General features: G+C 40.0%; 2 protein-coding genes across 10 annotated transcripts; both read left to right on the forward strand.

Annotated features, from left to right (window-relative positions):
• The first annotated feature begins 3139 nt into the window (after positions 1-3139).
• LOC120264360 lies at positions 3140-5170 on the forward strand. Its single transcript, XM_039272176.1, has 2 exons — positions 3140-4315; positions 4421-5170. The coding sequence occupies exon 2, from the start codon at positions 4552-4554 to the stop codon at positions 5131-5133; it is 582 nt and encodes a 193-aa protein (XP_039128110.1). The 5' UTR covers positions 3140-4315; positions 4421-4551; the 3' UTR covers positions 5134-5170.
• Positions 5171-5210: 40 nt separating this feature from the next.
• LOC120264358 (transcription factor PHYTOCHROME INTERACTING FACTOR-LIKE 15-like) lies at positions 5211-7486 on the forward strand. 9 transcript variants are annotated; one of them, XM_039272170.1, is made up of 7 exons: positions 5211-5590; positions 5689-5817; positions 5913-5978; positions 6055-6120; positions 6211-6702; positions 6872-6995; positions 7068-7486. In XM_039272170.1, exons 3-6 carry the CDS (start codon positions 5940-5942, stop codon positions 6986-6988), a joined length of 714 nt encoding a protein of 237 aa, XP_039128104.1. In that variant the 5' UTR covers positions 5211-5590; positions 5689-5817; positions 5913-5939; the 3' UTR covers positions 6989-6995; positions 7068-7486. The 9 variants fall into 9 exon arrangements, 8 of the variants coding, with proteins under 8 accessions (XP_039128104.1, XP_039128105.1, XP_039128102.1 ...); XM_039272171.1 differs by having other exon boundaries at positions 7073-7486; XM_039272168.1 differs by having other exon boundaries at positions 6872-6984.
• The last annotated feature ends 1077 nt before the right edge of the window (positions 7487-8563 follow it).

The following is an 8563-nucleotide window of genomic DNA, read 5'->3' on the forward strand; positions in this document are numbered from 1 at the left end:
AATCATGGTTGTCATTGCTGCAATTTTCATGTCCTTTAACAGATTGATGGGCTCATGAATTCTGGCTCCCATGAGGAGATAAAAGCAGCTGTTCTTATTTTAATGCTATTTTTGTACTTGTGCTTTAAAACTTCCAAATTTGTGGGGTTACATTTCATGGATTTCTAGTTGAAAGTAAAATTTGACATATATCAGACTGCCATTTGCAGTACCACGTGCTGCCTTGCAGATGAGCAGTAATCTTAATCAGATACTGGAACTCCTGTAATAATATGTTGGTTCTCTTCAAAAACAAACTCATTACTTTTCTCTTGTTATCAACCGACAACCAGACTAAATCATGTTCTACTACTATTGCTTGACAGGGTCACAACAAATTATAGTCACATGGAGATTCAGATGTGGACCTAGAGAGAGGCTGCAGGTTGTGTTTATCCATTTAGCCTTGGTAAATTGAATTTGATTGGCATTCTTCAGTTCTTTCAGTTTCAGCTGATAGCTGATGTAGTGATAATCCTGAAGATTCAAAGCTAAGATAAAGTCATATACAAACAATAAAAGCGCTGGCATACCCATATCTGATTCCCACAATGTACAGCTGCATCTCCAGGATGTGAAAGCCTGACAGTATTGCACAACTCAATCAATGTCTCTATAACTTTCAGCTATAACTGGTTTAACAGTACACCATACAGCCACCTTAAATCATGGTTCTGGTCAAGCAAGTGAAGATGAGTTTTATAGTTTGGAATTTACGATTATTTGTTTATCTGAAGCCAGTGATATGTTGTTTGGAGTTTATTTTCTTGATTAGACGTTGGACAAGGATGGGCCAACAGTCTTGCAGAGTTAAAGATTGTCTAAATGTACAGGAAGGCTTGGATGTTGTTGATGGCTTGAGCCTTAGAAATCATCACAAGTAGGGACAGGATTATGGATCCACTGTGCATGGGTGCTGCTCCATAACTGTACCACTTATGGCATGTTCCAAGCCTTGTATGGGAACATAGAGCAAGGGTAGATAGCCAAATATCTATAATGAGAACTGGGAAGTATTCGTAGACTAAGAAGGAAGGAACTTATTATAATCTTATGGGAGAAAAAGAAAAAGAAAGAGAGGCCAGGGGCTGATGAGTGCCAGTAGTGGTCCTTTGCATTTATGAGAATATTGAGGTTTGGATTTTGGTTTCCAGTCAGGAGGCGCCCTGTCCTTGAGGACTAAACTTTGCTGAGGTTGTTCATGAATGCATGCATGTCTTAAAAATTCTCCATGGGAGTGAAATTAAAGAATTACAAACTGTCTCCATATGTGCCGCTGCAACGTCTTGGTTGATTGGATGGTTTGAGTAATTGATTCATCCTTAGTCCCTCGTCTTTCTGAGAACAAAAGTGACATATTTCTGCATGAACAAAAGGAAATGCTGGGCAGCCCAGTTTTTTGGCAACATTGTGGGGCTTGTTTTGATTGAACTTTTGACCTCACTCATCCGGCATCTAATTGCATCTTTCATTTGTTTGAAGATTCATAAGCTCTGGTGTCTGGCACTCAACAAACTTACTTTAGTACTGAAATCCTCAAAGTACTTACTTAATCATGCATACGTGCTACCTTTCTGTCACGTAACCTCAGAAACAACTCGTATTTTAGAGCAGATAGAGAGAGAAAGAGAGAGACATTGACCGGAAGCTTCTGCAAGTTGAAATATTAGCTTTTGAGTGGTGCCAGAATAAGCATGAAAGGAATCATCGACACAAGTAGCTCCGGTATATTATTAATGGAGAATCCAAGCTAAGAGTAGCCATCAGCAAGTCTTGAAGATGATGCCTTCCATCTTTTGCCATCTTTTTAGATAATTCAGTTGGATAGGCATCAATGTCATGCACCATAACTTTAAATGATACCCAATGACATTTACATGCTGATTTGATGAATCCCTTAATGCAGGCATGTGCTGTTTGGCACCACTAAGAGGTAGAAGACTAGCACGAGATTTACGATCTGTGCTGCAATTTTCAAGGTCCTATGGGTGGGAAGGTATCACTTTCAATGTAACCATTGGTTTAATTGTCCCTTCTCCACTCTCCCGGTGCACCATTGAGGCCACTATTGAAGAGGACAAATCAATAAAAGAGTGGTCAATTTTTATGTGAGCCCATTCTACAGTACCTAGGTCCACTTGTCACTGTGCAGTGGACCACCTGTACTACCATCAATCCCAATTCACCATTGGCTCTTGTTGGTAAAGCTTTGCAAAACATGAGAGGATGATGATGATAGCGGTGCTGTTTCAATTGGCTACGGACCTCCTTTCTCTTAGTTACTTCAAACTTACAAGTAAGTAAAACTGCCTCCTTAGATTTAACTTGAATTTTTTTACCAAAAGACATGTTTAGCAGACGCAATCTTTCAGTTATATGGTACCCAGATATTATTTTTTAAGGCATGTCTGTGGATTACAACCCATCTGCAATCCAATGCAGTGTGGCTGGCAATGTTCTCATGGAGCCAAAACAAACATAAGTTAGCTCCACATTCATCCTCTTGATCAAAAGAATATGCCAATCACATCATTGATTAGAGAAAACCCCCAAACAATGGACCCTGACCACCCTTTGACTCCCTGGACATGTCCTTAAGACAGGCTCCATATGACCACCCACCTGACCTACCTCTCTGCCTTTGTTTTTCATAATAAACTTATGTGGCGGTAGAAACCATTAATAACTTCTTCGTTCTTAGAATAATATATATGAACAGAAGGATCACCTTTGTCAATCAATATAATTATTTAGATTAGTGAAGACAAACATTCCATGAGATGCATATTTTATCTCAAACAACGACTAGTTGCCGCAGATCCTTCTATTCTACTTTTTTTTTTCACTAGTGCGGCACTGTCATGTGTGAGTTGATTAATAAATAATATGTTTGTTTAAGTCCCATAAAAAAAATATTGCTTTTATGAAGGGGATTAGGAGGGACTGGGAGGGTTTAAATATTGCTTTATTTAAATGAGAGTCAAATATTTTAATAATGGCTAAATTATATGGGGATTAGCTAATCTCCACCACATACTTCACAGCTCAAAAAGTGGGATCCAGATTGAGAATCAAAGAGAACAAGAAAAATCATCTTTTTAGGATAGACTTCTCATATATGGCTGTTATAAAGAGTATCAAAGAGAATATGGACACTGTACCTTTTTTCCATTTACTCTACAAACTTGGAGGCTGTTGCAGCAACAGCAGCTGAAAATCCTGGCCATTGGATAGCAACCTTTGGTTGGCTAGCCACAAAGTCATTTCTGGCAAGTCATGAGTGGGTAATAAGCTTGGGATCTTTTTAACCATGGCTGCTGCTGCTTCAGGCTTTACTGAGATTTTATATGGATGGCCTTTCTCTGCTTTTCTGTTTCACTGGCTCCTTGGAGATAGGTACTGAAAGGCTTAAAGATCAAGCCTTTGAGGGGAAGTTTGAAGTTTTTTCTGCTTTGAGTGCAGAGGCAGCACTTGAGTTTTAAGATCAAAATGGGATTTTGACTTTTTTTAATTGATTTAGTGACGTGTTTTAGAGAAAACTGAAAGGATAGCTAGATTAGATGTTTTCTCGGCGCCTTTTTTTGGTGAAGTGTGAGTTTTGAGGGAGAGAAGGTTGGATTGTTGCTGGAAACCCTCGGTTCAGGTTCAAATCCTTGTGGGCAGCTTTAAGGAGGAAGGTTTGGTGGTCCAAGACCTGGGTTTTTCGCTGATCTGTCAAAGAGGATAGGGATTCGATTGATTTCTTGATGATTTATTGGTTTCTTGGTTTTCAAGTGAAGGAAAAGTTGGCACCTTTTTTACTTCCACCTATTTGATTCTCCCTCAAAGCTTCATGCTGGTTTTGATTTGGTGGTGCTGGAACTGGAAATGATTCTCTGGTGGTTATATGCAAGCTCTAATCATTTTTTTGGCCTTTATTTTGTTCTTTTCGTGATGAGAATGAGGAAAAGGAGGCACGTTGCTTTTAGTAGTAGCATCCCCAAGGTTCAATCTTGCAGTGCCATCACTTCAAGTCCCTGCAATGTGGTGCTCTCCTGATGGAAAATTAATTTGAGGAGTGAGTTGTGTGTGTGTTTTCGTGGCAGCCGAGAATCCAATCCATTCCATACGACTATTTGCTCAAGTTTTTGATTCTTCTCATTGAGAGCTACAGTCACTTTTGTGTCTCCCTATCTTTTACGCCACTGTCCAAAGCACATAAAACAGCAAGCAAGGGGAAACTCAAAAGCACTCAATCCAAGATGACTAATTACTCTTCAGATCTATTTTCATTCATGTAAGTGTGTTCATTTTGTCAAGTTTGTCAATTTCCATCCTTGTTCATTGAACTGAATGCTTTTGTTTATCATGTTCTTGTTTTTGACTTTGTGTTGAAAAAAAGGCCTGATAATGAATTCGTTGAGCTACTATGGGAGAATGGGCAGATAGTATTGCAAGGCCAGTCCAATAGACATAGGAAGAGCTTGTTCGCCAACACTGCATCCACCCAATTGAGCAAAGCTCAGGAGAAGGATGGCAGTCCGAGAGTTGGGAGGTTTGAAGCTTTCGATTCAGTGGTTAATGACTTATCTCCCTGCCGTGCCGTCAGGCAATGGGCTGAATGTGCAAGATGATGACATGACCCCATGGATGAACTACGCCCTTGAGGATTCATTCCAGAATGATTACTGTGCAGAATTCTTATCTGAATTCTCAGGGGTTGATTTGAATTCTTTGAATGCTAATAACACTGGTATGCCTGCTGATAGGAGAAGCGGCTTTGGCCTTGGTAGGGATTTTCAGCATGTTGATCACGCACCTGTTTCAAGAGGGCTTGCAGGAGGAGTTTTGGAGCCCGGCAAGATCAGGACCAGCCAGTCACTTCATTCACCACAACAATGTCAGAGTTCAGTTCCAGTTAGCAAGTCGAGAGTTGCTGAATTCAGTGATTTTGGTAGCACCAGTACACAACAGGGCCACTGCAGTGATGTCTTGCGTACAAGGCCTCAAAAGCAAGATTTCTCAAGCTCAGAACCACCAAGAGTTAACAGTGGTTTGATGAATTTTTCCCATTTTCTCAAGACCGGTTTCAATCTTGAAGCCGAATATCCATAGTGCGGATAGATTGAGGAGCAATGAGAAGGCATCAACTGCTGGTGGCAGTGGTCCTGTGGAATCCACTCTGATCAACTCTAGTAGTGGTCTAAGGAATGTTTCTGTGACTCGAGGGAAATCTGCTGCTACTTCACATGATGTGTGTTTAAGGTCCTCCAAAAAAGCTTCCCATGAAGATGGGGCCTCTGTTCAACAATCCATAGGCAACCACCAGGAAGAGGCACTGGAGAATAACAAGGATAATACCAATCCTAGCAATATTGACAGACCACTTGATCACAATAGTCACCGATCAACAAGCACGGCCTTGGGCAAGCATGCAACTGAGAAGTTCCCTGAAGTAGTTGTTGCATCTTCTGTGTGTTCGGGCAACAGTGCAGGTGCTCTATCCAATGACCACAAGCATGGAGCAAAGAGGAAAAGCCGAGAAGGAGAAGAAACTGAGTACCAGAGCGATGTAAGTATGGTAAAAGCTTGTGTGGGCTTTTCTAGGCTTCCAGATCCTTGGTTGTGCATGCCTGTGGTTTTCTTTCTTTCTTTCTTTTCTCTTGCTAGGTATTAGCATACTCATGTTATATTCAGGATGTTGAAGATGAATCAGTCAGCTTAAAGAAACCTCCTCCTGCACGTGGCTCTAGTGCAAAGAGAAGTCGAGCTGCAGAAGTGCATAATCTGTCTGAAAGAGTAAGTATTGGAACCGATTTGTGAGCTTTTGATTGTTTCATTTATTTAGTCCAGTAAGTTCAAAAGAAAGTACTTAACTTTGCACTGATCAACAGAGGCGAAGAGATAGGATCAATGAGAGAATGCGTACGCTGCAAGAACTTATACCCAATTGTAACAAGGTACGTGTTGATATCATTCTCAGTTCATTGGATGTAACCAAACATTTGGCTTAATTTGAGATCATTCTCTTTCAAGGTGGACAAAGCATCAATGCTTGATGAGGCCATTGAGTATCTTAAAACTCTTCAGCTTCAAGTGCAGGTGAAAACTTTGCACCTCAGTAATCTTTATTGATTGTGCTTCTCATTAGTTTCAATTCTTTATAGAGTCTTATTCCTGGTCTTGCATCAGATAATGTCTATGGGAAATGGATTTTGTATGCCTCCAATGATGTTACCTCCTGGAATGCAACACATTCGTGCACCTCCCATGGGTCCTTACTCAACAATGGGCTTAGGAATGGGGATGGGAATGGGTTACGGGATGGGAATGCTCGACATGAATGGTTCCCCCCTAATTCCACAATTTCCTTGCCCTTCACTTCCTGGAGCTCCAGGATTGCATGGGATGCCTGGATCTGCCGCTCTTCAGATGTTTGGAATTCCTGGACAGGGTTTCCCTGTGCCAATGCCACGACCGGCACAATCTTCATCTTTCTCGATGCTTCCTACAAAACCAAACTCAGTGCCTGAAGGATCAGAAGCAGACATAAATCCAGTACCACAATCAGCTGCAGAGACAGTTCCATCTTCAAGTTCAAAGGATCAGCATCACCAGAGTATAAACTCAGAGCTGCCACCAAAAACAAGTGTTCACAACTCACAGATTCAGGCATCGATGAAGGTTATAAGCTTTATCCCTGAACTGTATTTTCTCTTCCAATCACATATTTTTGGGCATGTGACAACTCATCATGTTTTCACGTGCACCATTTTTGTGTGCTGCACCAAATTAGGTGATGCTTCCTGTTTGTTTGTCTCGTGCTTTTGATTCATCCATCCTTGTATTCCAGGCAAATAATGAATGTGCAGAACACTCTACCTTAGTGCAAATGAGTGATCAAAATGTGCGTATAGGTGGAAATGGCTCCATCAATTGTCAGAGGAAAAATGGTATATATCCTTCGTGAGTAATTAGTAAGTAAAGTTCAATCAAATTTTGGTCTGTAATGTATGATCTCTTCCCTGATACAACTTTGTTTCCTGCAGGATAGATAATTCATGAGAAATTAAGTTATTGGCTGATCGAGGTCGGTGGTGCACAGAGACTTCTACCCTGCCACAACTGGATTATAGACAGACATCCACTTTGTGAAAGTCATGCTAGACATCATATGATACAGAAACAACTGTCTGCATTCTAGCTGGGTGAGTATAAGAATATGCAGAAAGTCATCAGAAGGAAGTTTGGATGGGAATCTACTCAATTGTACATTAGAAGGGATACAGATTCAGAGTAGTGGAATCAATGCAGTTAATGTGAATGTCAGAGAGGATGAGTTTTGACATTGTAGCTGAAGATAAGATTGGGTTACACCTTTCTTGCATTTATTTTCATTAATGGGACTATATTTTTCTATTAGTTTGATTATCTACTGGGATTTTGCCAGATTGTATGATTGTAGAAATCACTGGTTACTGTGCAGATGTATGTACTATATCATACTGCAACTAACAATTGTATTCTAATTGAACTAAACTGTTGCAGAAATTGTTTTGAACTCTTACTGCTGATGAATAATAGCATTAGTTTCTATTACTCGAATCACGATAACGAAACGACAGGGCATCATGTGTTTAATTTTGAATCAGAATCTTAGTATCACTATACATCAGTTTGTATCAGTCTAAATTGTTCCTCACTGTGATAATTTGGATAATTTTTTATACAATTTACAAAATTATTTCAAATGAAATATTATACTTATAATACAAGAGTTGGTGTTTATATTTGTTTTTCACTCAAAGCTCGAGGGTTTCATTTGTGACTTACCAATATTTCTTAAAAAGAGGGGAAAAAAAAAAGAAAAAAAGAAGAAAAAAGACAGATGTATATATACAGCATGACAAAACAAGAAACGAATTTTTTTCAAAAAAAAAAAAAAAAATCAGCATCTTACAAATAATTTATATTTTGCATGTTATGAAAGACTCTTGAACCTGCAGCCTATTGCATTGCTGCACCATGAACAACTCCCAATAGCAATGCATACAATAAAACGTTACTGTGATCTTCCATCAAGACCAACTCATTCACTTCCAGACAATAACCTTCAGGCTCAAGTTTCATCACCCAGGCAAGAAACAAGACAGTATAAGGGCTTCTCTTTAGCTTCTCCTCCCCTTGCTATGGCAAGTGGGGGGCTCCCCCACTCTTCTCAACCTTCCTGGGCGGATGTCGCTGGGAAGACTCGTGCTTTTCTCTCACCTCTGCAGGACCAATCCGTGTTGAACAAGCTCAAAGCCAATTCTAATGATTTTATTCATTTGGATAGTGATACTATGACCAAAGCTTGTCGTCGTTTCCAAAACTCGTTGTTTGGAAAAATTTTTGGAAAGCCTCCGGCCTTCGATCAAGTCAAGAAGATACTGCTGAATATGTGGAGTAACTTGGGTGAAACTATGATTTCTGATCTACCGAATGGCTACCTTCTAATTAGGTGTGCCTCCCATGAGTCTATGCAGAAGATACTATTTGAGGGTCC

Source organism: Dioscorea cayenensis, chromosome 7 (genome assembly GCF_009730915.1).
Source record: "Dioscorea cayenensis subsp. rotundata cultivar TDr96_F1 chromosome 7, TDr96_F1_v2_PseudoChromosome.rev07_lg8_w22 25.fasta, whole genome shotgun sequence".
NCBI lineage: Eukaryota > Viridiplantae > Streptophyta > Magnoliopsida > Dioscoreales > Dioscoreaceae > Dioscorea > Dioscorea cayenensis.

What these genes read in the sequence shown, in the direction of transcription:
- LOC120264360 (XM_039272176.1), top strand. Translation starts at nt 4,552, where the DNA reads ATGGCAGTCCGAGAGTTGGGAGGTTTGAAGCTTTCGATTCAGTGGTTA.
- LOC120264358 (XM_039272167.1), top strand. Translation starts at nt 5,940, where the DNA reads ATGCGTACGCTGCAAGAACTTATACCCAATTGTAACAAG. An exon ending in TTATACCCAATTGTAACAAG is followed by an intron (nt 5,979 to 6,054) that starts GTACGTGTTGAT and finishes TTCTCTTTCAAG; the next exon opens with GTGGACAAAGCATCAATGCT. An exon ending in CTCTTCAGCTTCAAGTGCAG is followed by an intron (nt 6,121 to 6,210) that starts GTGAAAACTTTG and finishes GTCTTGCATCAG; the next exon opens with ATAATGTCTATGGGAAATGG.